This window comes from Xenopus laevis, chromosome 4S (assembly GCF_017654675.1).
Source record: "Xenopus laevis strain J_2021 chromosome 4S, Xenopus_laevis_v10.1, whole genome shotgun sequence".
Classification (NCBI taxonomy): Eukaryota; Metazoa; Chordata; class Amphibia; order Anura; family Pipidae; genus Xenopus; species Xenopus laevis.
The window spans coordinates 14671348-14698537 of record NC_054378.1 but is presented as its reverse complement, the minus strand read 5'-3'; the positions used below and the strand labels follow the sequence as shown (position 1 = coordinate 14698537).

The following is a 27190-nucleotide window of genomic DNA, read 5'->3' as shown; positions in this document are numbered from 1 at the left end:
CCTGGGAAAAGTTCATTGATTGGTGCAAGAAAGCAGGAATCAATCCTAGTGACATCTCGGAAGTTCAGGTGGTTGAATTTTTACAGAAGGGACTGGAACTGAAGCTCAGCCTTGCTACTCTCAGAGGCCAGGTCACTGCAATATCTCACTTTTCAAAAATCAACTGGTCTCAGCATACCCTGATTAAGAAATTCTTCCAGGGAGTAAAAAGACTGGTACCAGTCACTAGACCTCAAGTTCCTCCCTGGGATTTAAGTCTGGTTCTGAAGACACTTACCTCTGAGCCCTTCGAACCATTACAGAATATATCGCTAAAGTTGCTCAACTTAAAAATATGTTTTCTATTGGCAATCACCTCCGCTAGGAGGGTCGGAGAACTGCAAGCCTTATCAATAAAGGAAGGAAAACTTACCTTTCTGCAGGATAAGGTAGTACTAAAAACTGCAGATAAATTTATCCCCAAGGTGGTCTCTCCATTCCATACCTCCCAGGACATTGTACTACCTACCTTCTTTCCTAAACCTGAATCGGAGGCGGAACAAACATGGCACAATCTGGATGTGGTGAGATGCCTGAAGACCTACCTAGAAAGAGTACAGAATATAAGAACTTCAGACTCCCTCTTGGTGATCCCGCAGGGAAAAAAGGCAGGAGCTCAGCCTTCTAAATCCACGATAGCAGGATGGATCAAGGAGTGTATCCAGATGGCCTATACTTTAAACTCCAACTCAGTACCCTCTTCCATTAAGGCACATTCAACCAGAGGCATGGCGGCATCATGGGCCTTCCATGCAGGGACCACTTCAGAAGAAATCTGCAGAGCAGCCGTCTGGTCATCTTTCCAGACATTTGTTAATCACTATAAATTTGATGTGTTTGCAAAAAAACCTTCCTCTTTTGCAACTTCAGTACTGAATTCAGCATTAAATATTTAGAAATCGCCCTCCCTCTTTATTGTTGTGTATTCTTTGGTACATCCCGTTGTTGCCCACTGCCGTGTTAAGGAACAGGAATAGGGAAAATCATATCATACTTACCGAGATTTTCCTTTCCTGGACTGTAACACGGCAGTGGGCATGGCTTCCCACCCTCATGGGGGAGACTCCAGAATCAAAGATGGCGGCCAGGGGGCGGGAGCTGTTTTTATTTAGTATTTCCTGTCCCATCGCGAGGCTGGAGGGGATTAACCCCGTTGTTGCCCACTGCCGTGTTACAGTCCAGGAAAGGAAAATCTCGGTAAGTATGATATGATTTTCCCTAATGTAACTAGAAGAAGAGTAGAAAAAGTACAAGCACTTGAGATAAAGGAAGGACGAAAAAACACTGGCAGTCGCACTGTACACAGAGTACCTTTACAAATATCAAACAGAATATATTGGCAGGACAATATTTTGATTCACAGTCATGGCCATTACAACCTAAAAGGAGATCTAAACCCTATAAATGAATACGGCAAAAAATCTCATTTTAAATAGTGAACTTATTTATGTAATATAAGCTGATGATACAGGGCTAATTGCACTGTTTTCTGTGCTACCATGTAGTAATTATGTGTATTAATTACTAATCAGACTTATATTGTGACATTTCTATTCTATGTGTACTGTATATTGTGAGTGGGTCCCTAAGCTCAGTAAGTGACAGCAGACAGAGCATGTGCAGTGAATCAGCAGAAAAGAAAATGGGGAGCTACTGGGGCATCTTTGGAGACACAGATCTTTACTGCTAAAGGGCTGTGGTTGCCTTGGGCTGGTACAGAAACCCAAAACATAATGTACAACATGTCTAGTCTACTTCTGTAGTTAAGCTTTAGTTTTCCTTTAAAGAATGGCAAACTATTGTACAGCCACTTGCCAAGGAGACACACAACGCCCCCCCCCCCACACACACACACATTTTTGCAGTGGGTCCAGGTAAGGCATATGTCCAGGGTTCTAATTATTCTTTTAAATACAAGCCCATGAATAACTTGTGGATATACAATCCTTTAAATTGCCTGAAGATCAAGAAATAAGTAAATAATGAAGAGCAAGAATAAAGAGAGATGTAGATTTATCACACTACACAGGCAACCTAAAAGTGACTGCTGGTATGTATTGATAGTACAGTGCCAATGCCTCCATCACTGCATGTGAAACATCAACTGCCATTTAACATATCTGAGGTGCAGAGAGCAACTGTTCATTTAATTCATTCAATTGTCATCACAAAGCAGTTCAAGTGAAAGCTTATGATAAATAACTCAGCCTCTATAGCAAGGCTCCTGTAGGTCACTTGTATATATATATATATATATATATATATATATATATATATATATATATATATATATATATATATATATATATATATACACACACACACATATTTATTTATATGTATGCACACTTAGGCAACTTCACTGTCCTGGATGTTGCAGGAGCACAAATTCAATAATGCTAGAAGGGTATTAGTGATGTTCAAGTAAATCAGATACCCATGGTTGGGTGGGTTTGGAAAACAATGTGGGGTTGCTTGTGCCTTTATATGGTCACAGAACCGCTCAGTGACTTCTAATGTCCTTATCATTTACAGTAGGGGGTACATTATCCCTTATAATACATCAGTGATACTCAGAGTTCCCTGTATAAATCAGCCTGGAGCCTTGTGTCTTTATATGGTCACAGAACCCCTCAGTGACTTCTAATATCCTTATCATTTACAGTAGGAGGTACATTATCCCTTATAATACATGAGTGATACTCTGAGTTCCCTGTATAACTCAGCCTGCAGCCTTGTGCCTTTATATGGTCACATAACCCCTCAGTGACTTCTAATATCCTTATCATTTACAGTAGGGGGTACATTATCTCTTATAATACATGAGTGATACTCAGAGTTCCCTGTATAACTCAGCCTGCAGCCTTGTACTTTATACATGAGGGATATGTTAGGGGTGACAGGACACAAGTGACTAATGACAAGTAAGTGTTATCAGGATAGTCAAGGTGTATGAGAGCTATAGTTCCAGAGACAGACAATGTAGTTGAGTAAAGACACAGGGGCAGTAGGAGGATTCCCTGTGGATATGAGCAGTGTAACTATAAGATATAGAGGTAAATATAGAATAATATAATGAAGTCAGAGAAAGGCTCCTGTATACGAGAGAAATATATAGAAATAAAGACACTGAAGCTTATGGGTAACAGGGAGGTGAAGACACCGGTGCCAGTGCTGCCCGAGTCCCACACAAATACGCACCTATAAAGCAGCTGGATAAGGCCGGAGCTCCAGCCCGTACGTGGGAACGAGGCCTGTCAGACCCGCGCCCGGTCCCACGGTGTGAGAAAAGATACCGCGCCCCGGAATGAACAAGCACCGCCGAGGGCTACAAAAGGAAATAAATGAAAAATAATCCGGTGGGACGAAGCCAGAGTATAGCAGCGAACCGGGCAATGGCGGCCGCCAGACCCAAGCAAGCGAAAGCCGAAAACAAATCATTTCTCTGAGCTCATCGATTGGACGTCCAACAAGGAACAAGAGTCAGCCAATCAGAGGGCGGGGCTTGGATGAGGCTGACTAGCGGAGCGCCAAGAGAACCGTCAGGGGAACGGGGTAATTGTGCGTTCTGCTGATGAGCTGCGATCTCCTAGCAACCGCCCCGTGGCGTTCTGGGGGAGCAGACTGTGCGGGGGTCCGGACAGAGCCTTGTCTTTATGATTAATAATAATAAAGAATGGGGGAGGGTTATAATAAATAATCGATCAGGCATGGGGTGAAGTTGGTGCAATGTGCCCCAAAGTACGGCCGGTTAATATGAAGTAGCGCTTGATCTATTATCTATTGAGATGTAAGGGATGTGGGACACGGGTTTTGTACAAGTCACAGTCTGTCCCATCACCATCAGCCGCATCATACATGCAGAGAGTTGCAGTCCAATTAGAGCTGGTGGGATTTCTTTTCAGGGTATAAAGGCTGCTGTGTTTCTGAACAAATGACAGGGCTGCACCTGGAGTAAAAGGAACAGGGTTGTCTAATACATTTAGGGAATGGGGGATGTGATGCAGTTGGGAAGATCTGGCACATGAGGTTTAGTCTCTTTAGACAACAGGCTTGTTAGAAAGCACATGATCAACACAAACTATGATGAAATGTTTTTCAGACAGTGAAGGTGATGAGGATGTCTATGAAGACATAAAGGGTTGTTCGCCTTTGATTTAACCTTTAGTATGATTTTGAGACTGATCATTTTTAATTGTTTTTCATTATTATTATTAATTGTGTTTTTTTTAGTTATTTAGCAGTTTTCCAGTTTTAGTAATCTTGTTGCTAGGGTCCAAATGACCCTAGCAACCATGCATTGAGCTGAATAAGAGACTGCAATATGAATCGGAGAGGCCTGAATAGAAAGATGAGTAATAAAAACTAGCAATAACAATAAATGTGTAGCCTTACAGAGCATTTGTTCTTTTTAGTTGGGGTCAGTGACCCCTATTTGAATGCTGGAAAGAGTCAGACATAAAAGGCAAATACTATGAAAAACAAATAATGAAGACCAATTGTAAAGTTGCGTAGCATTGGCCATTCTATAACATACTAACAGTTAACATAAACGTGACCCACTCCTTTAGGGAAGATACACATGTGAAGATTCTGGAAGATTAGTCGCCTGGCGACAAATCACCTCTTCTTTGGGTGACTAATCTCCCCGAATTGCCTCCCCGCTGGCTAGACTTTAAATCACCGGCAGGATGGCACTCGGAGCACTTTGTTTTCCGAAGTCGTCCAAAGTTTGCTCGTGGGGCAAATTTGGGCGACTTAGGAAAACAAAACGCTCCGATTGTGATTTAGATTGTAGCCGGGGGGAGGCAGTTCAGGGAGATTAGTCGCCGAAGAAGAGGCTATTTGTCGCTGGGCGACTAAATCTCCCTGAATCTTCTCGTCTGTCTCTGCCCTTAAAGGGAATGTAAACAATGAAGAGGTCTGTAGTATATGGGCACTCATCAATAATAATGGCATCATAACATTAATATCCTTTTCAGGACCATTCCGGGCAAACACCACTGTGTATATAACATTTATACTGATTTAAGACTTGCTGAAACAAGATGCGTTCAAGAGTAAGGCTTAAGCAGTTCATAAATTCACAGATTGCATTAGATAGTTTGGTTCATTATAACCATACTGACCAACCATCTGGGCATGTATGGGAAGTCTCAATAATCCTGAGACCCTGGTGGATTGAGGGTTATTGATGCAGTTCTGTGGCACCTCTTGACTTCTGTTCTGATCATTTTTACCTACAGCCAAAGCAATGCAATGGTGGCAGAGCATGCAGAGAGCAATTTGTCTGCACACCCTGAAAATTAAAAAAAAAAAATAGAGAAAAGTATGGGGGTACTCCTCGAGTGACTGAAGTCAGTAAGTGAGTGGTTATTTTAGTAGTCTCTGAGATTAAACATCATATGAGAACGTTTGTGCTTGTAACATGTTTGTGGCATCAACTGCCACTTGAGACCCTGGCAAATTCTTTGTGCTCCAAAAATGACAGTTTGCCTTTAAATGCGCTCTTCAACTTTAAACAAACTTTTATTATGATGTGGAGAGGGATAGTCTGATGCAATTTGAAATAGTTTTTTTTTTAAATTTGTGCTTTTTGTGTTATTTAGCTTTTTATTCAGCAGCCAGCTGAATCCAGCATTCAATTTCAGTAATCTGGTTGCTAGGGTCCAAATTAGCTTTGCAACCATGCATTGATTATAATAAGCGAATATGAATAGAAGAGGGACCAAATAAAAAGATGAGTATTAAAAGGTAGCAATACATGTGTCACTGACCCCCATTTGAAAGCTGGAAAGAGTCAAAAGAAGGAGACAAAGTGTCGCACTGGCCCACCGGGATACAAGGAAAACTCCTGGTGGGCCCAGGTGTCAGTGGGCCCTCATGCTGCTAAAAACTTGGCCTATTTCATGGCCATTCTCTATTTATATGATAACAAAGAGGCCAAACAGATGGCATAATAGATTATAGTATGTAAAGAAAAGAGACTAGGAGAATAGAGGTTGAGTAAGGAGAGGAAAAATAATAGTACTGAGAGTGGGCCCCTGGTCTAAGTTTTTTTGGTGGGCCCCTAATAATTAAAAACTATAAAAAATAAATAATGAAGACCAACTGAAAAGTCGCTTAGAATTGGCCATTCGTTAATATAATAAGGGTTAACTTAAAGGGATACTATCAATTTTTATGGTGTAGTTTTTATTTCTAAATTACACTGTTTACACTGTAAATAATTCACTCTACCATGTAAAATGTCATTCCTAACCCAAAAAGTGTATTTTTTTTAGTTGTAATATTGGTGTGTAGACGCCATCTCTGGTCATTTTGCCTGGTCATGTGCTTTCAGAAAGAGCCAATGTTGCACTATGGAACTGCTTTCTGACAGGCTATTGTTTCTCAATGTAACCGAAGGAGTCACAGTGGGACATTGATTTTTACTATTGAGTGCTGTTTTTATATCTACCAGGGAGCTGTTATCTGGTTACCTATCCATTGTTCTGATGATGGGCTGATGGGGGAGAAGGGTGGTGATATCACTCCAACTTGCAGTGTAACAGTAAAGAGTGACTGACGTTTATCAGAGAACAAGTCACATGCCTGGGGGCACCTGGGAAACTGACAATATGTCTAGCCCCATGTTCAAAATGAAATATAAAAAATGTGTTTGCTCTTTTGAAAAATGTATTTCACTACAGAAATCTGCTGGAGCAGCACTATTAAATGTAAAAAAATGTTTTCCCATGACAGTAACCCTTCAACGGTGAACCGACCCTTTAAAATAAATCTTAGCCAGACTGCTTATCCAGAATTTTCCCTTCTTGTTTTGCTGGGAAAGACAAGCACCAGGACTGTAATTACACCAACCCAGAAATAAAAAAAAGAGTAAGAGAAAGAGAGAGAGAGAGAGAGAGAGAGAGAGAGGGGTACTTTAATTGTTATAATCCACATTTTAGTGTCATGTGACAAAAATGACATAACTAAGATCCATTTATAACTGATGAAATCACTAAAAGCTGTTTATAAGGATATCATTTACAGGATATTCATGGCTTTTGTGTATTATATAGATAATATGTATAGATAATACAGGCCACATACACTGCCCATAGTAGTTCCAGCCACAACACACTGCCCATATTATACCCACACAGCACACTGCTTATATTATACCCATACATCCACAACACACTGCCCATATTATACCACACAGCACACTGCTTATATTATACCCATACATCCACAACACACTGCCCATATTATACCAATACATCCATGACACACTGCCCATATTATACCAATACAGTCACAGCACACTGCCCATATTATACCAATACAGCCAGAACACACTGCCCATATTATACCCATACATCCACAACACACTGCCCATATTATACCCATACATCCACAACACACTGCCCATATTATACCCATACATCCACAACACACTGCCCATATTATACCCATACATCCACAACACACTGCCCATATTATACCTATACATCCACAACACACTGCCCAAATTATACCTATACATCCACAACACACTGCACATATTATACCCATACATCCACAACACACTGCCCATATTATACCCATACATCCACAACACACTGCCCATATTATACCCATACATCCACAGCACACTGCCCATATTATACCCATACATCCACAACACACTGCCCATATTATACCAATACATCCACAACACACTGCCCATATTATACCCATACATCCACAACACACTGCCCATATTATACCAATACAGCCAGAACACACTGCCCATATTATACCCATACATCCACAACACACTGCCAATATTATACCCATACATCCACAACACACTGCCAATATTATACCAATACAGCCAGAACACACTGCCCATATTATACCCATACATCCACAACACACTGCCCATATTATACCCATACATCCACAACACACTGCCCATATTAAACCTATACATCCACAACACACTGCCCATATTATACCAATACAGCCACAACACACTGCCCATATTATACCCATAAAGGCTGCAAACACAGTGTAGATTGTGTGAGGACATACAGGCCAGATTTTACTCAGCCACACAACCCAAACACACTAGTCACATTCGAGGAAGACACAAACACACTGATCCTGTATGGGCACCTCTCATTCTGGAGAATTCAGTAAGCTGAGTGCCCATATGCTACAGACCTTTAAGTCTCCTTAGACATCCCCGTCACCTGAAAAACATTTCAAAATACTTAGCTTTGCCTTTAACTTTTGAGAGAGAGAGAGAGAGAGAGAGAGAGGGAGTTTTGATCATGTGCTTTCTAACAAGCCTGTTGTCTAAAGAGACTAAACCTCATGTGCCAGATCTTCCCAACTGCATCACATCCCCCATTCCCTAAATGTATTAGACAACCCTGTTCCTTTTACTCCAGGTGCAGCCCTGTCATTTGTTCAGAAACACAGCAGCCTTTATACCCTGAAAAGAAATCCCACCAGCTCTAGTTGGACTGCAACTCTCTGCATGTATGATGCGGCTGATGGGACAGACTGTGACTTGTACAAAACCTGTGTCCCACATCCCTTACATCTCAATAGATAATAGATCAAGCGCTACTTCATATTAACCGGCCGCACTTTGGGAAAGATTGCACCAACTTCACCCCATGCCTGATCGATTACTTATTATAACCCTCCCCCATTTTTTATTATTAATAACCATAAAGACAAGGCTCTGTCCGGACCCCCGCACAGTCTGCTCCCCCAGAACGCCACAGGGCGGTTGCTAGGAGATCGCAGCTCATCAGCAGAACGCACATTTACCCCGTTCCCCTGACAGTTCTCTCGGCGCTCCGCTATCAGCCTCAGCCAAGCACCGCCCTCTGATTGGCTGACTCTTGTTCCTTGTTGGACGTCCAATCGATGAGCTCAGAGAAGGGATCCGTTTTTGTTTTCGGCTTTCGCTTGCTTGGGTCTGGCGGCCGCCATTGCCCGGTTCGCTGCTATACTCTGGCTTCGTCCCACCGGATTATCTTTCATTTATTTCCTTTTGTAGCCCTCGGCGGTGCTTGTTCATTCCGGGGCGCGGTATCTTTTCTCACACTGTGGGACCGGGCGCGGGTCTGACAGGCCTCGTTCCCACGTACGGGCTGGAGCTCCGGCCTTATCCAGCTGCTTTATAGGTGCGTATTTGTGTGGGACTCGGGCAGCACTGGCACCGGTGCCTTCACCTCCCTGTTACCCATAAGCTTCAGTGTCTTTATTTCTATATATTTCTCTCGTATACAGCAGCGTTTCTCTGACTTCATTATATTATTCTATATTTACCTCTATATCTTATAGTTACACTGCTCATATCCACAGGGAATCCTCCTACTGCCCCTGTGTCTTTACTCAACTACATTGTCTGTCTCTGGAACTATAGCTCTCATACACCTTGACTATCCTGCTGACACTTACTTGTCATTAGTCACTTGTGTCCTGTCACCCCTAATATATCACTCATGTATAAAGTACAAGGCTGCAGGCTGAGTTATACAGGGAACTCTGAGTATCACTCATGTATTATAAGGGAAAATGTACCCCCTACTGTAAATGATAAGGATATTAGAAGTCACTGAGGGGTTATGTGACCATATAAAGGCATAAGGCTGCAGGCTGAGTTATACAGGGAACTCTGAGTATCACTCCTGTATTATAAGGGATAATGTACCCCCTATTGTAAATGATAAGGATATTAGAAGTCACTGAGGGGTTCTGTGACCATATAAAGGCACAAGGATACAGGCTGAGTTATACAGGCAACTCTGAGTATCACTCATGTATTATAAGGGAAAATGTACCCCCTACTGTAAATGATAAGGATATTAGAAGTCACTGAGGGGTTCTGTGACCATATAAAGGCACAAGGCTGCAGGCTGAGTTATACAGGGAACTCTGAGTATCACTCATGTATTATAAGGGATAATGTACCCCCTACTGTAAATGATAAGGATATTAGAAGTCACTGAGGGGTTGTTCTGTGACCATATAAAGGCACAAGGCTGCAGGCTGAGTTATACAGGGAACTCTGAGTATCACTCATGTATTATAAGGGATAATGTACCCCCTACTGTAAATAATAAGGATATTAGGGGGCAGATTTATCAAGGGTCAAAGTGAATACGAGGGAAGTAAAAAATATTCGAAATTCTAAGTAATTTTTTGGATACTTCGACCATCAGTCTGCTACGACTTCGAATACGATTCAAAGTAAAATCGTTCGAATATTCGATAATCGATGTACTATCTCTTTAAAAAAAATTCCGATTTTTCGATTCGACAATTTAATCGTTCGATCGAACGATTTTACTTCGATCGCAGGATGTCCAAATTCGGTGAAAAATACTACGACTTCAATATTCGAAGTATTTCAATTCGATGGTCGAAGTATTTTACACTTTGAAATTCGACCCTTGATAAATCTGCCCCTAGAAGTCACTGAGGGGTTGTTCTGTGACAATATAAAGGCACAAGGCTGCAGGCTGAGTTATACAGGGAACTCTGATTATCGCCCATGTATAATAAGGGATATTGTACCCTCTACTGTAAATTATAAGAATATTAGAAGCCATTGAGGGGTTCTGTGACCATATAAAGGCACAAACCCCACGTTGTTTCCCAAACCCACAGTTATCAGATATACCTGTACATCACGAATGCCCCTCCCCCCCAGCATTCCTCTAATTTTAATCAAGCATGCTTGAATTTGTGCTCCTGCAACATCCAGGACAGTGAAGTTGCCTAAGTGTGCATGAATATATTTATTTTTTTCTCTTTTTTTGTTATATGTATATATAAACCCAAGTGACCTACAGGAGCCTTGCTACAGAGTCTGGATAATTTATTATAAAATGACACTTGAACAGCTTTCAAATTCTGAAAGTTGGATGAATACAATGATTGAATGAAATGTTTGCTCCTTGTATAAAGGTGGGAATTTTATACATAGCAGCAGTAGCGTGTGTAGTGTGAAAAAATTACTCTACATCTCTCTTTATTACATTAATGCTTTACAATATCTCTATTAGACCAAATGAGCCTTTAGGCATGTTATAGGAATGATATTGGGTAGCCTCACTATATATATATATATATATATATATATATATATATATATATATATATATATATATATATATATATATATATATATATATATATATATATATATATATATATATATATATAATTGTTTTTTTTTGTTATTAGCTAAAAGTAGCGCTGGTTATAACTGATGATATTGCAACATATCATTTATAAAGATATATTTGGCAAGTTATTTATGGCTCTTGTATGGTAAGCGATGTGTAAAAGAAACGGATCCGCACACACACCGATTAGTGCAGTCGGGGATTATCCCCTTTTATTCAGCCACCAAACATCAACGTTTCGGGGGGGAACACCCACCCTTCATCAGGACTCTTGTATGGTAAGGTAAGATATCATGAATGCTTATTGGAAGCAAAACCAACCTATTGGGTTTATTTAATGTTTACATGATTTTCTAGCAGATTTAAGGCATGAAGATCCAAATTACGGAAAGATCTGTTATCCTAAAAATATTATGTCCCGAGTATTCTGTATAATAGGTCCCATACCTGTAGTTGTGACTGTTATCTGCATTGTCCTGGCCCAGACACTCTTTTATTTATATATATATATATATATATATATATATATATATATATATATATATATATATATATATATGTGTATATATATATATATATATATATATATATATATATATATATATATATATATATATATATATATATATGTGTATATATATATATATATATAATTGTTTTTTTTTTTGTTATTAGCTAAAAGTAGCACTGGTTATAACTGATGATATTGCAACATGTCATTTATAAAGATATATTTGTCAAGTTATTTATGGCTCTTGTATGGTAAGGTAAGTTGTAGTAAATACTTTATACGGGGGAAGGTGTCCAACCTGCTGCCCTCCAGCTGGTTTTGTGCTGCAATCATAGGCAGCTGAATGGCAGCCCTGTATGTCGCAGGGTTTCTGTGTGGGTTGCACAAGGCCGTCTGTTACTTTTGCAACATGTCTCGTATTGATGTCTCGTATTGATATGTCGTAAATCTGTTTCTCCAAGGGAATATAGGAGTTTTATCTAATGTCAACAGTTTCTAGGAAGCTCTTTGTGGAACTCATGTCTGTGTTAATTATTGTAGTTATTTATAGAGAGACATACTTTTCTCATTAGTTCTAATTGCAACCATTCAGTTAATGGTTCTGTGTTGTTGTTTTGTTTTTTTTAGCTTATTAGAAATAACACTTTCTGGGTTGCTTGGCTTCATGCACATACAACTTTAAAGGAGTGGTTCACCTTTAAGTTAATTTTTTAGTATGTTATAGAATGGCTAATTCTAAGCAACTTTTCAGTTGGTCTTCAACTTTTCTTTTTTTATAGTTGGTTTATAGTAGTTCGGGCGGCTTCGGAATACGAAGTCGCCCAAAGTTTCCTCGTGAGGCAACTTTGGGCGACTTCAGAATACGAAGCGCCACGTGTGCCATACCGCAGGTCACTTTTCATTATAGCCGGCGCAAGACAGAGGAAAGGCGTTCGGGGAGATTAGTCGCCCCAAAGAAGAGGCGATTAGTCGCCAGACGACTAAATCTCCCCAAATCGCCAGGTGTGCCCTTACCCTTTAGGGGAGGTTCATGTCTAAATTAAAGGGATTGTCACCTGTATAGAAAGTATACAAGTATGGGATCGGGTATCCAGAAAGCGCCAAATTATGAAAATGTCATCTTTCATAGACTCCTTTTTATCCAAATAATCCAGATTTTTAAAAACAATTAAAATTTTCTCTGTATTAAAACAGTAGCTTGAACTTGATCCAAACTAAGATATAATTCATTCTTGTTGGAAGCAATTCTATATAATAAATAAGCCTATTTGTGTATTTAATGCTTAAATGATTTTCTAATAGATGAAGGTAAGAAGATCTACATTATAGAAACATCCCTTATCCAGAAAACCTTAGGCCCTGAGTGTTCTGTATAACAGGTCTCATACCTGTGCATACAAGAGATTTTTTTAAATACATTTTTATTTTCCTTGCTTGGAAGTAGGTGTAATTGTTTAGCCAGCTGCTGTACTGTGAACGTAGTACGGGTATGGGATCTGTTATACAGAAATCTTCAAATTACCAAATGACTGTATCCCTTAGGCTCCATTTTATCCCAATAATCCAATTTTTTTAAAGAGATTTCCTTTTTTCTCTGTAATAATAAATCAGTAGCTTATACTTGATACCAACTAAGATATCATGAATGCTTATTGGAAGCAAAACCAACCTATTGGGTTTATTTAATGTTTACATGATTTTCTAGCAGACTTAAGGCATGAAGATCCAAATTACGGAAAGATCTGGTATCCTAAAAATACTTTGTCCCGAGTATTCTGTATAATAGGTCCCATACCTGTAGTTGTGACTGTTATCTGCATTGTCCTGGCCCAGACACTCTTATTAATGGAATCATTGCAGCAACGCCAGATTCCAAGGATTTCAGCCAAGCGCTTTCTCTGCCGAATGCTAAATGTGTTAGCAAATAACCATATTCATCAGTTGAGAGTCGGGCTAAAAATATAAATGAGTAACAGTGGGAAGAGAGATGATTGGGGAAGCATGGCAGTAGACGAGCCTCGCCTTCCAGCAATGTCAGAAATTCACAGGAAGGAAATGAGAAAACATTTCTAGGTTTTTATGAGGTTGCCGTTGCTTAAGGGGCAAAATATTTCCAGCAACCAATCGGCAGTTAGAATGTGTTTGTCTAGTGAAGGTAGAAAAATAAAAGCAATTATCTGGCTGGTTGATCTTACACTATGACACTTTCCTGGGCATTAGTCACATGGGTAAAGGCAATGGCCAATGAGGCAATTGCTTGTGTTAATGCCCCTTTGTCGCCATCTGTAGAGCTGGAAATAGAGCAAACAGTTGCTCCTCTATAAGCTTTCATGGTAAACCCCATCATGATCTGGTTCCTTCAGGAGGCTAAATCACCTGAATTGAAACTACAACTCCCAGTATACTTCTGCTGGCTGCGTTGTTCGAGAACAAAGGGAATTGTGGTTTATAATACAATAGGGGCGTTTTCATGTATCTGTGAAATATTCTGCTCCCCCCCACTCAGACTCAAAATGGTTAAAGCTGTAACAGGCCCCGGCTGCGAATCAAAATATTGTCCTGCCAATAATTTCTGTTTGATATGTGTACGCTGTGTACAGTGCAGCTGCCAATGTTTTTTCTTTCCTTTTTTTTCATGGGCCTTAAAGAAGAAAACATTGCTGCTTCTTACTGAAAAAGGGGACGTGTCAGCCATTAAATGAAAAGTTAGCTCTTATATAATTTTTGGCAGATACATTTTGGGGGTTATTTATTAAAGTCCAAATGCAAAAAACTTGAGAAATGTGATGTTTTTTTTCTTTTACTACTTTCATTTTTAGGGTAAAAAAAACAAAACAAATTTTCCGGGATTTATTAAAGCCCAATGCTGCAAAAAGTCTGAATCTGAAAATTTCGGCATCATACCTGATGGGGTTGTATATAAGCCCAGCGTTGGACGTGGGGGCCTGATGCCCACTGGGTCTGCTGCCTCGGGACTCCCTACCCCCACCTAGGGGCCCATCCCAGGCGCATAGTGTCCCCTCCCTGAGCCGCAAACCGCACCCCCCCTGCGCCTACCTTAATTTTTGTTCAGCTGCGCAGGTCGGAAGCTGCTTCCGTGAAAGGACCAGTTCTGGGCCAGTGTGCTGACAATGTTTTTTCCCGGTGTCCCGCCAGCCCAGTCCAACATTGTATAAGTCAATGGTAGAGGCCCCTATCCTATTTGGAAGTTTCTGTGTATTAGCTTGAAAATCCGACTATTTTGGGCTTTTCGAGCAAAAATCCCAAAAATTTGGACTTTTCAGGAAAAAATCTGAAAAAATCATACCATTTCAGATCTTTGCGCGATGTTATTACGTTTTTCCCCCAATCCGATTAAAGCGAGCTTTCCAAATAATAAATAAGGTCATTTTTTAATAAAATTTGGATTTTGATAAATAAGTCCCATAATGTTATTGAGGTTAAGCATCATTCCAGCTTGAGCATTCCATCTGTGCTTTCCTTTCCTAGATTCCATGTATAGTAAAGGATAAGTAACACCAAAGAATTTAAAAAAAAAAAAAATTGTTTGTGTACTACGAAAAAAAGACACCAACGCATATTAAACTTTAAAATCGCAAAGTCTCTATTTAGAAATAACTTACCGAATTTCTGCTTCAGAAAAGGCGATGGGGTGATCCATCGAGCACCGCACGATGGATCGTCGCCTTTTCTGAAGAGGAACGCAAGCGGAGATTCGGTAAGTTATTTCTAAATAAAGACTTTGCAATTTTAAAGTTCAATATGTGTTGGTGGTTTTTTTTTTCATAGTATAGAAATTAATTTTTTTATAAATGTTATTAATGTTACTGGTCCTTTAACCATAAGTGATATCTATGCTATTTTTAGTTACCATGCCTAGTTAGTCCAGCTATCTTCTGGTGGTGCAACCTGATTTTAGTGAGATGCTCTGGCCTCTGCTTTCCGTCCAAATAAAGTGTTTGCTTGCTGAGAATGCTGGGAAAAGTAGGTGACGACCTAGAGAGTGACAAACAGCTGTCCCATTTTATCTCTTTATATTATCTGCAGCCCTTGGCCACTTTGTGGTTCAGCTGTTTGGAAAGCAAAACATTGCTGCTCATCCTAATATATATCTGGCTCTCTAGTTAGAAGAGATGCACTGAATCCAGCGTTCAGTTTGGGAATCCAAAGTGCTCGGCTGAATCTAATCCAAAGTCTTCAAACACTTGTCTCTAACGTTCAGAACTACTGAGAGGAAGAATGCAGAACTCCAAAGCCAAACCCTAAATTGCACAAGCAAAATGGTGAAATCCCAGAGCATGTGAGAAGAAATCGTTGTCATGTGGTCTAAAGTCAATGATTGTTAGAATTTGGTTTGGCCGAATCCTGCTGAAAAAGGCTCTAGTTTGATTGGGATTTGTAAGGCGTCAATCTATGACATTTTTATATATTCCAAGTTTTAAGGGAGTAAGTGTGCCTGAAGGTTCATGGACTTTTGTGACTTCTGTGACTTTTCAACACTCTGTCCAGTTCAGTGCGATAGTGGCAGTGTGAATGAGCCAGTTGCCGGTGTAGCAAATGTGACTTGCAAATCCTTGAAGTGCGAGAGAGGAAAGCATTTCTGCATCTTCTCTACAATCCGTTCATTGCTGTGAAGCTAATAAATAAATTAAAAGGGGCAAAGCTTAGCTGAGGGTTTTTAAAGGGGTTGTTCACCTTCCGACATTTTTTCCAATTACTTTCTATTTTCTATGTGTGACTGTTTTTCTAATATTGAAGTGTAAAGTGTCATTTTTCACCTTTCTTAAGCAGCTCTGGTGGTCGCCGACCCTGTAAACTGTTCTAAATTGATACGTTTAGTTGATACATTTCTTATCTTTATTGCTGAGTTTCATTAAAGGCAGCTGTTCGAATTGATACAATAGTTGCTAATATTCTACAGATATGTAGAATGTATCAAATAATTGTATCAACTAAATGTAGTAAATTGTAATATTTCAGATGCTTCTGGATCACTGAGCTGCAATAACTACACAACCCACAGCATGCAATAACTACATAACCCACAATGCATTGCACAGTAATGTTCTGGTTCTTATTGAAATCACATGTGCAGGGAATTGTGGGGTTTGGAGGATGCAGGCTGAGTACAGATGGCTACTGATACAAAGTAACAGTAGTCAGTCAGATCAGCAAAGTAGTCGGAGAGATCAGCAGGAGATCGGGGGGACTGTTCCAAACCATTAAAAATCATGACAAGTCTGCATATTTTTTAATTGATGTATATTGCAAAGTTGCTTGAAATTATAGTTACTTTTCAAAAAGCTCAAATTATGTTTGTGTGGAGTTCCCCTTTAAACTTAGATTTTGGAAAGACGTAAAAAATAAAGAAACGGAAAGTTATTGAAAAAAATCTTTATTTCTGGAGAACAATCTAAAACCGCTCAGCACAACTAAACTGAAAAAGTATTTGTAAGGTGAACAACCTCGTTATTGGCATGGGGCAAAAAGATACTTGGTTTTTCAGCCTGTTTTGAGGCGACAGTTGCCTCCCTACACAGCTAAATGAAAGGTTGGCTCCGTCCCCACCGAGTGCCATTTCATCTACAGAACTCAGCTATGCGCCGGGTAATGCCCAAAACAGGCTGAGCTGTAGCAGTAAATGAGAGATCCTCTTTAAAGGACACAGCTATGCACCAACAAGTGAACCAGAGATGTATTCAGGTCACTGCATGCACCATTTAAATAGATTATACTGTACTCTTATTGGTTTAACTACACCATTTGTATAGATGTGGGGTAATTTGGGTTGTCTGTCAAGGAGATAAGAACAATATGCAGGAAATATTTCTTGCTTATCATGCTGTGTATTCCTTTCCCGTACACTAGGATTCCATGAAGTCTGCCTGCTCCTGGATGTCAGCTCCTGCATCTAGTTCCAAGAACTGGCTGTGACGGCACTGGTGGTGACATGAGGGTAGTGCCTGAGAAGAATGCAGTCCGGATCCTGGCTGGACGGGAGAGAGGGTTGCAAGCTCAGGGAGCCCAACGTCTTCTGCAATGCCTGGTGGAGGATAAGACTCGGTTTATGAAATGGGAGGGCAAGGTGAGTAATACAAATATAATGTAATGTTGGCTTGCACTAGTAAAACTACTATGTTTGCTTCAGAAACACTACTCTAGTTTATATAAATAAGCTGCTGTGTAGCAATGGGGCAGCCATTCAAAGGAGAAACGGCTCAGGTTACACAACAGATAAGCTCTGGAAACTGGAAAACGAAGGACTCAGAGTACCATCCTGCCGTCGATTAGATTCTAGCCAGCAGTAAGATTAGTGGCTTGAAGAAGAGACGATTTGATAGGATTTAATAATCAGCCCTGTAGCATCAGCTTATATTACAGACCAACCTCATTTTCTGCTGGATAATTAGTGACGACCCCTAAGCTTTCCACTTTCCAAGATGGTGACCCCCTGTGACAAGTTTGAAGTCCTGCTATTGAGAAGCTGAAACTGTAGGCTGGTGCAATAAGTTCAACTTCAGTGTATAAAATATGGCATTTTTAGCCATATTCATTTTTAGGGTTTAGGTCTCCTTTAAAAACAGAATGCCTTATAGGCACACTAGTGGAATTAGAGGGTGGCGGGTGTAACTAAAGCCAAAAAAGCCTATGATTTTGAACAGAAGTCTCAGATGTGAGTTTATCTTATTATTTCTAAGGAATTAAGGTGTAGCATGTATTCCATTGCTACTCTAGATAAAGAAAATTCTATTATTCAGGTACTCATCATGTATGGGGCCTTTCCAATAGCTCGGCTGACCTGTGTCTGGAAAATCTGCCTGGAATCTCATCAGGCAAGAGCCCTGTCTGCATGTTGATTCTGTCCTCTTCCAACAGGTCCCATTAGGCCCCTGTTATGATAGAATGTGATCAGCCCAATTGTGCCCACAGCAATCTGCTTGTTTGGCTTGGATCGATCCGTGTATGCCCAGCTTTAGATCTACTATGCCATCTCCTTGTAATTATACCCCTGTATGTAATGTCAGGCACGCACCAATATGTAACGCACACACACCTAGTTAAAATCAAATAGTACTTGTGCCCATTCCTTTGCAGTTTGTCAGCAGGTATAAAGTAGCTCTGATGGGAAAAGTCTCTCCAGAGGGCTCTTGTCAATTCACTGGTGCATGAGGGTATTATTTGTGTTTCTGCCTTGTTTATTTCTAAACCCGTGACCTTGCCATGTCTTGTTTGTCTTGCAGAAGGTGGAGCTTCCTGACAGCCCGCGTTCTACATTCCTACTGGCTTTCAGCCCAGACAGGTACGTTCCTCCCCCTGTGCCTACTGGCACACATGATCGCATGCAGCTGCTTTGCCAACTGGCAGAGCACTATCAAGATCATCTCCCCTCTTACTTGGGATCTGCCAAGAAAGTGCACGCTGAGCATAATGATTAGGGCCTAACAAGAGCAGCTTTCACTCTGTATCTGCTTAAGGGCTTGACTCAGAGTTTATACACAGACATTACATGCCCCAGCATTTTGCTTTGCTGTCATGTGGAAACAACAAGCATGCCTTGGCCAAAGTTTCACAGCAGTACTTATTGGCCAAGGAATTAAAGGCATATAGCTGTGGTTAATGAGATGAATATGAAATATAATTGGCATTAAGTAATTTTTCATATTTGTAACTGACTGGCAATAAATGGTGATCAGTGAGCACTCCTCGACTGGCCCTGGCATTTCTTGTACACAGAGGCCCAGACAGGCCACACAGCAGCCCACACAGATCCCACCAGCCTGTCTATGGCAACTTACAGCAGCCCCTCTGGCATTTGCCAGAACCCACAGATTGCGAGTCCGGGCCTGCCAGTGAGGGATAAACATGCAGAACTGGCTAGAAAAGGATTCCCAGGGCAATGCAATACAGGCCATTAATGCTAACATAAGAAGTGAAATATATATCAAATGCAGCATGATATATCCATGATGCCTGTAGAGGGGTGCTGCTAGCTGCATTTTAACCACAGCTGGGGTGCTACAGTGCCGCAGGTTGGATATTCCTTATGTAAATGGTAATGAACAAATGTACATAAATATTTTCCCATGGACACTGGCCAAAAGGCATGTTTAGATGCTTGGGGGCCCATGATAGAATGCGTTATGTCGTGCCTATGAACTGTCCAGAGAACATATTATTATAGGATTTAAAGGAAAAGTTCAGTTATCTAATTCAGGCGCAGTTTTAGGTGCTGGGGGAGGCATTGGAGGAGAACCACAACAAATGGCTCATTGCTGTTGACTGTGCAGTCAGTGCTTGTGAGGTCTCTGCTTAGTTCTCGACCAACCCTGTGCACATGGTGTCCTCTCTTTTCTCATAAGTGGCTCTAACGATGGGCAAAGGGGACACTGTAGAGCCTTTTACATTGTAACTGCATGAAATTGTCTTATTTACCTTTTAGTTTTAGGATACATTGCTCATTGTACAAGCCTGCGTTTCCTAACCTGTGTAATACCATCTCCTCTTCTTCAGGACTCTGCTGGCCTCCACCCATGTAAATCACAATATTTACATCACAGAGGTTAAGACTGGGCGCTGTATCCATTCTCTTGTGGGCCATCGGCGCACTCCATGGTGTGTGACTTTCCATCCCACCATCCCAGGGCTCATTGCATCAGGGTGCCTAGATGGCGAGGTTCGAATTTGGGACTTACATGTAAGTACCTGGTGCACTCTTTGAGTCTGTTCCTTTTACACGTTCAAATTCCAGACACTTGAACTATTTTCCCATTCTGTTGAGAAGACAGAAGAGACACAACAGAAACCTTGAGCTACACTTTTAAGGCACTGGTCAACTGAGCCGTCTCTCAAGGAACAGACCCATGTAAAGAGTGGAGTCTAATTGACACTCTCAGTATATCTTCTTCGGGGAGCAGTATAATGGAGTGTTCATTCCATTTTTGACCCTTGAAGTTGTGAGATCCTTCTTTTTTGTTGATGAGAAATATCTTATCATTGACAGCTTAGATGCCTTAGACTTTAACAGCAATTAAGCTTTTCCCATCTATCTAGAAAATATTCATATGCTCTTCACTGCACCAATATCTCAAGGTTATCATAGTCTTATAGATTGAAAAGAGAAGGGAAGAAGTGCGAATATCTTCCTCAAGGGGTATTTCGAAGTAGTGGGATAATCCTGCCCAAAGTAAGTGCTACAGTTTTTAGAGATCTTAAAAAAATGTAAATTTCATTTGAAGAAACCCCCCCCCACATATATGGCATCAGGATCAGCAAGTAGTCCATTGGTGGAGTAACTTCAGTGTTTAGAGTGTTTATAACTATATGGTTATCTGACCTGGAAGAACCAGTCTCTTCCAGCATGAAGCACTCCTTACTGTTGGAGGTGATAGCAGATTAGTTGCAGAACTTATGGCCAAGGCTTCTATAACCCTGGTCCATCTGTTAATCTGTTCTATATCATTTTAATAGCCTTTCATATGGTATTGTGGTCAAGGCTGCAGATGGTAGGCACAGCATCCAAAGCAAATTTATGCTGGTCCAAACTGGAGTTTGGAGAAAGAAATCTCCTGCTGCTTCTCCAAGGTCTTCACAGTTCCCTTGTTTGTTTGTCTTTCTATAAATCCTTAGAAACAGTCATGTACCAATTGGCAATGAAACATGACTGTTGGCCAGAGCAGGTGCACCACCAGATGGACAACCCAGATTTAGGTGATCAAATCAAGACAATGTTTTTTAAATGAGCATCCATCTTGCTTAAAGGGGAACTACTGCGAAAATGAAATATAAGATATTCATTGACAGATCCAATAAATTGTATTTGCCTAGAAGATGTATTAGAGCTCACTCTATTAAAATCACCAGGCATATTGTCTCTCTACATGCAGAATATGTGGAAAAGGCAGTTCTTTTGTTAGATTTTGTTTGTACTGTTGTTCACTCAGTTATTTGAGTGAGCTCTAATACATCTGCTAGGAAAGGAAGCCCCCTACCTATAAGATATAGTGGATGAAACTGTCAATGACTATCTGACACCCAACTGCTGCAAGAAGATAGAATGAAGAGAAACAGATGCGGAGAGAGGAATAGTGAAGATAAACAACAATATTTCAGAAACAATGCAGAATATTTAATTGGTTATATTTAGAAAGTTTCTTATTTCAGTGTGATGAAGCTTATGTTAAATTTTCATTTTCACAATAGTTCCCCTTTAAAGAGCAAGTAAAGCTGTGGTAAAGTTTTATGGTGAAGATCTACTCCGACTCTTCCTGCAGCTCTTATACCCTTACCATTTAAGTTACAGCCCTTCCGTTTCCAGCCTCATGTAGATTATTGTGTTCTCCGCACTCTGGGTATAGTGGATGTGCAGTGCTCTGCCCTGTGGTACCTGATGTGCTGCACCCTGAACAATGGAGAGTCGTAGTCAAAGAAGGAGCCCAAACTGTGTTTGAGAGTTGAATGTGGAGCTGTAACAGAACAGGCACAGGGTTGCTTGTCTTGGAAAGAGACACTGCAACCCTATGCCAAAAAACATTAAAATGCAATGATATCTTGGCTTTATGTGCCTGTCTAATGCTCGGCTCACATGTAATGAATTCCCTTTACAGAATTCTCCCCTTGCATTTTTGTCTCTTTTCCAGCATATGTCCCTAATTTTATTTTTACATGTTTCAGGGCGGAAGTGAAAGCTGGTTCACGGACAGTAACAACGCAATTGCCTCCCTGGCTTTCCACCCCACAGTACAGCTGCTGCTTATCGCCACCGCCAGCGAGATTCACTTCTGGGACTGGAGCCGTCGAGAACCTTTTGCTGCGGTGAAAACGGCCAGTGAAATGGAACGTGTACGGTGAGGAACTTTTTTTTTTTTTTTTTAGAGGCTGCAAATGGTAGATAGGAATGTACATGTGCCTTCTGCCATGGATTTATAGATTGTTCTCTATCTAAAATATGCCATATACTTTTTATTCTGCTTCTGCTAGTATCCTATTGATTTTTATTCATTAAAGGGGTTCACTTTTAAATTAACTTTTAGTATGATGTAGAGAGGGATATTTTGAGACAATTTGCAATTGATTTTCATTTTTTTATTATTTGTGGTTTTTGAATTATTTAACTTTTTAATTAGCAGCTCTCCAGTTTGCACTTTCAGACATCTGGTTGCTAGAGTCCAAATTACCCTAGCAACCATGCACTGATTTGAATATAAGACTGGAAAGGGCCCGAATAGAAATAGAATAGAGTACTAAAAAGTATCCATAACAATAAATTTGTAGCCTTACAGAGCATTCGTTTTTTAGGTGGGGTCAGTGACCCTCATTTGACAGCTGAAAGGAGCCAGAAGTAAAAGGCAAATAATTAAAAACTATACAAAATAAATGATAAAAAACAATTGAAAATTAGCCATTTTATAACATAATACAATTAACTTGTAGACCTACAGAGCATTTGTTTTTTCAGTGACCCCCATTTGAAAACTAGAAAGGGTCAGAAGTAGAAGGCAAATAATTCAGAAACTAAAAAAAAAAACTTAAAATTTAATTGGAAATTTGCTTAGAATTAGCCATTTTATGACATATTAACAATTAACCACCCCTTTAAGTTACCTTTAAGTTTACCTTTAAGTTAATTTTTAGTATGTTATAGAATGGCCAATTCTAAACAACTTTTCAGCTGGTCTTCATTATTTATTTATTTATTTCCAGCTTTCAAATAGGGGTCACTGACCCCATCTAAAACCAAATTCTCTGTGAGGCTACACATTTTGGGACATATCTATTAAGGTTCAAATAGTAAATTTGAATTTTCGGGGAAAAAAATTCACACGATCGAATTTTAATCCCTCAATTCGAATGTAAATTTGAATGTGAGATTTATCAAATCTTGACCGTGGAAACAGTTCTAATTCTAATATTTGCTGCCTAAATCCTGCTGAGTTCATTTACAAGTCAATGGCAGAGGTCTGTTGAACCATTTGAATATGTTAATTGCCTTCCTGACATTTGAGTTTTTTTCAGAGGGAAAACTCGATTCTAATTCGATAAGAATTTTCGGGTTGGGACTATTCAATCGAATATTCGACGTTAGATGTTTTTTCTTAAATAACCTTGCATTCAAGTTGTGAGTAGGGTTGCCACCTTTGTAAAAAAGTTTTACCGGCCAGCGTGGGGGAGGGAACTAAAGGGGCGGAGCTGCGACACAAAAAGGGGCAGAGCCACAACGCAAAAGTTGATTTACAAGTCAATGGCAGAGCCTAGGCCGTTAAAATACCAGCCGGGTGGCAAAATAGCTCCAAAACCACAAATAATAATAAATGAAAATCAATTGCAAAATTGTCTCAGAATATCACTTTCTACGTTTTTACTAAAAGTCCATGTCAAAGGTGAACAACCCCTTTAATGCAATTCACTTTGGTCTAAGGGAAAAACTAGACTCACGACTAAATAGAAACTAGTTTATCCTTGAATTAAAGGATCAGTAACATCAATTTTTTTTATTTTTTATTTAAAAATTTGTTTGTGTAGAACGAAAAAAACCCACAAATACATATTAAACTTTTAAATCACTAAGTCTTTATTAAGAAATAACTTTACGACACTGCTGCGCTCCGCTTCAGAAAAGGCGACACGGTGACGATCCATCATGCGGCGCTCGATTTCTCCTTCCTGACTATCTCCTAAAAGGAAAGCATGGAGGAGAAATCGAGCGCCGCATAATGGATCTCCCGATTGCCTTTTCTGAAGAGGAGCACAACTGGAGTTTCCGTACGTTATTTCTTAATAAAGACTTTAAAAGTTTAATATGTCTGGGTTTTTTTCGTTCTACGCTAATGAATTTTTTAATAAAAAAAATTAATGTTATTGGTCCTTAAGGAACAATACAAATCCCGTTTTGGCTTCTTTAAAGTTGCTGTTGTCTCGCCTGGGAGTTTTGCCAGCCTCTTAGTTAGAAGATTGAGATAAACATAAAAGTTATAGTCTGCAATTTATCACAAGCCCCAACTTCTTGTCATCCATCTATACGATGTGTGATGTTACCAGTCTGTTTTATATTGAGTGTTTTTACTTTTTCTATTGCACAGACACACCATTTATAGGGACCTACTGCCTATTGAATTCTGTCTTACTTCTGATCTGAGGTTTCTCATGGTCCCTTTAATTACTGTGCTCTGTGGTCTGATGCACATTTATCTCCAGGGATTGGTCCTTCTGAAAACATAGATGTTAATGGGGAAGAAAAAAATACTGTTCTAACCATGAAGTTTCATCTAAGTTCCATGGGCTTTAGTTCAAGCAGGATTGCCAGCTGCCAGGCAACTTTCATGTCTGCCATTCAATATCATGTAGGAGCTGCAGTTGTAGCATGAACTGGTATGAACTCATAAATGTTCAGATTTAAGTTCTTGGGCATTTTGCCACATGTTGGTAGACACACGGTATACCTTACAGCTGTAGGGTGGAACACATATCAATGCACGCCAGCATCAGTACAAATGCAGGAAATGTATCTTCTCTTTACCAGAGACACCGTTTCAACATTGACTATACCATGGACAGGTATGGGGCCTGTTATCCAGAATGCTCGGGACCGTGGTTTTCCCGGATAATGGATCTTTCCGTAATTTGGATGTCCATACCTTGTCCACTAGATAATCATGTAAACATTAAATAAACCCAATAGGCAGTACGAGCTACTGTTTTATTATTACAGAGAAAAAGGAAATCATTTTTAAAAATGTGGATTATTTATATAAAATGTAGCCAATGGGAGATGGCCTTTTAGTAATTTGGAGCTTTCTGGATAGCGGGTTTCCGGATTATGGGTCCCATACCTTTAGTCCCTGGCTTGGGCCCACAGAGACCTGGCTTTACCAGGGGATACTCTAATATGCTAGTCTGACCCTGTCTATACCTTCATCTAGCAGAATGCACCCCTGCTAATATATAAATCAACCAACCTAGTAAATTTCAAAAATTTTAAATCTGACCCAACCATCACAAATTGTTGACTGTGTTCCTTCATACTCCAGGTCTAATGGTTAACCCCCACACTCCAGACCAGGTCTGGATTGAGAATCAAAATAGGCCCTGGCATATCAGGTACCCAGAGGCCCAAACAGGCCACACAGAGGCCCAAACTACCGAATACCGAACCGAATCCTAATTTGCATGTGGTGGGTGGGTGATGGGTGGGAAGGGGAAAACATTTTTTACTTCCTTGTTTTGTGACAAAGTCACGGGATTTCCATCCCCGTCCCTAATTTTCATATGCAAATTAGGATTCGCTTCAGCCTGGCAGAAGGATTCGGCCGAATCCGAATCCTGCTGAAAAAGCCCGAATCCTGGATTCGGTACATCCCTAGCCCAAACAGCCCCCCACCAGCCCACTAAATAATGACTTTCTATGGCATCTTACAGCAGCCCCTCTGGCATTTGCCAGAACCCACAGATTGTCAGTCCGGGCCTGCTCCAGACACCCATACATGTGCAAACTGACCCTGTCTCACAGACCTGATCTGTTAATTTGCCCCACAGCATTTTTATGCATTCTCGATTTCAGTAGAGCTCAATGTGTTCCCATGAAAATATTGCAACGTTTTGAGTTGGTAAGTTGTTTCTTGAGCCAATGCCTCCAAATTACTAGGGGCAATGTTGGCTAAGAATTGTTCTTCATTAAGTGTTCCTCTGGAGCATCCCTTCAGCATGTGGGATACAACTTGCAGCTCCAAGACTTACTTATTCACTAAGTTTATAAAATGGATATGCATTAGCTGTCATCTGAGATGCCACGGGTTTATTCCAACTGCCGGACGAGATGCCATCACTCAGACCTTCTCTGCAAGGGTTCAGTTGTCCACCGAAAGGCTAGATACAGTCATGATTTAGTGCGTGCACGGGGAAATGCTGAGTGGCTCTCTCTTGTACTCCATTCATCCTAAAAGGTAATTGGAAAATAATGAGGAATTAAAGAGGTTGCCTATTAATAGCTAACTAAATAGGTAACATAAACACTGCCTGATGAATAGATTCTATTGTCTGGAGGGTTTGCATTGATTATCTCTCCAGCAAGCCATTAGAGGTAAATAACTGATATTTCTCCTACTACAATACATTAAAGGTACATCACTTCGATTTTGGCCCCATTACAGGAGGTTTACTCCCTTCTCACATTCCATAATGATATCTGCTGATGTATTATTATGTTTCAGTATTAAAATAAACACTAGGTAAATAATTTAGGCTGTTACAAAATAAAAAATGTTTTCAATATAGTCCAAAAATGTAATGTATAAAGGCTGGAGTGACTGGATGTCTAACATAATAGCCAGAACACTACTTCCTGCTTTGCAGCTCTCTTGGTTTCCACTGATTGGTTACCAGGCAGTAACCAATCAGTGACTTGAGGGGGGCACATGGGACATAACTGTTGCTTTTGAATCTGAGCTGAATGCTGAGGATCAATTGC

General features: G+C 40.2%; 2 protein-coding genes across 20 annotated transcripts in view; one reads left to right on the top strand and one right to left on the bottom strand.

The window, feature by feature from the left end:
* Nucleotides 1–3486, bottom strand: part of atg13.S (autophagy related 13 S homeolog) — a 40852-nt gene extending 37366 nt beyond the window's left edge. For 5 of the 12 annotated variants that reach the window (XM_018260237.2, XM_018260230.2, XM_018260234.2 and 2 more), the window contains exon 1: nucleotides 3241–3478. The gene's annotated coding sequence lies outside the window, so the exon portion shown is untranslated. Of the gene's footprint in view, nucleotides 1–508; nucleotides 585–3240 lie in introns of all 12 variants that reach the window. The other 7 variants (XM_041560958.1, XM_041560962.1, XM_018260232.2 and 4 more) reach the window with 5 other exon arrangements.
* A 5430-nt stretch (nucleotides 3487–8916) lies between these two features.
* ambra1.S (autophagy/beclin-1 regulator 1 S homeolog) overlaps nucleotides 8917–27190 on the top strand; it is a 66470-nt gene continuing 48196 nt past the window's right edge. For 2 of the 8 annotated variants that reach the window (XM_041560955.1, XM_041560956.1), the window contains exons 1-5: nucleotides 8917–9209; nucleotides 17599–17815; nucleotides 18972–19030; nucleotides 20242–20425; nucleotides 22402–22574. In XM_041560955.1, coding sequence (XP_041416889.1) covers nucleotides 17681–17815; nucleotides 18972–19030; nucleotides 20242–20425; nucleotides 22402–22574 — 551 coding nt within the window. In that variant the 5' untranslated portion in view covers nucleotides 8917–9209; nucleotides 17599–17680. The remainder of the gene's footprint in view (nucleotides 9210–17598; nucleotides 17816–18971; nucleotides 19031–20241; nucleotides 20426–22401; nucleotides 22575–27190) is intronic. The other 6 variants (XM_018260227.2, XM_041560957.1, XM_018260226.2 and 3 more) reach the window with 3 other exon arrangements.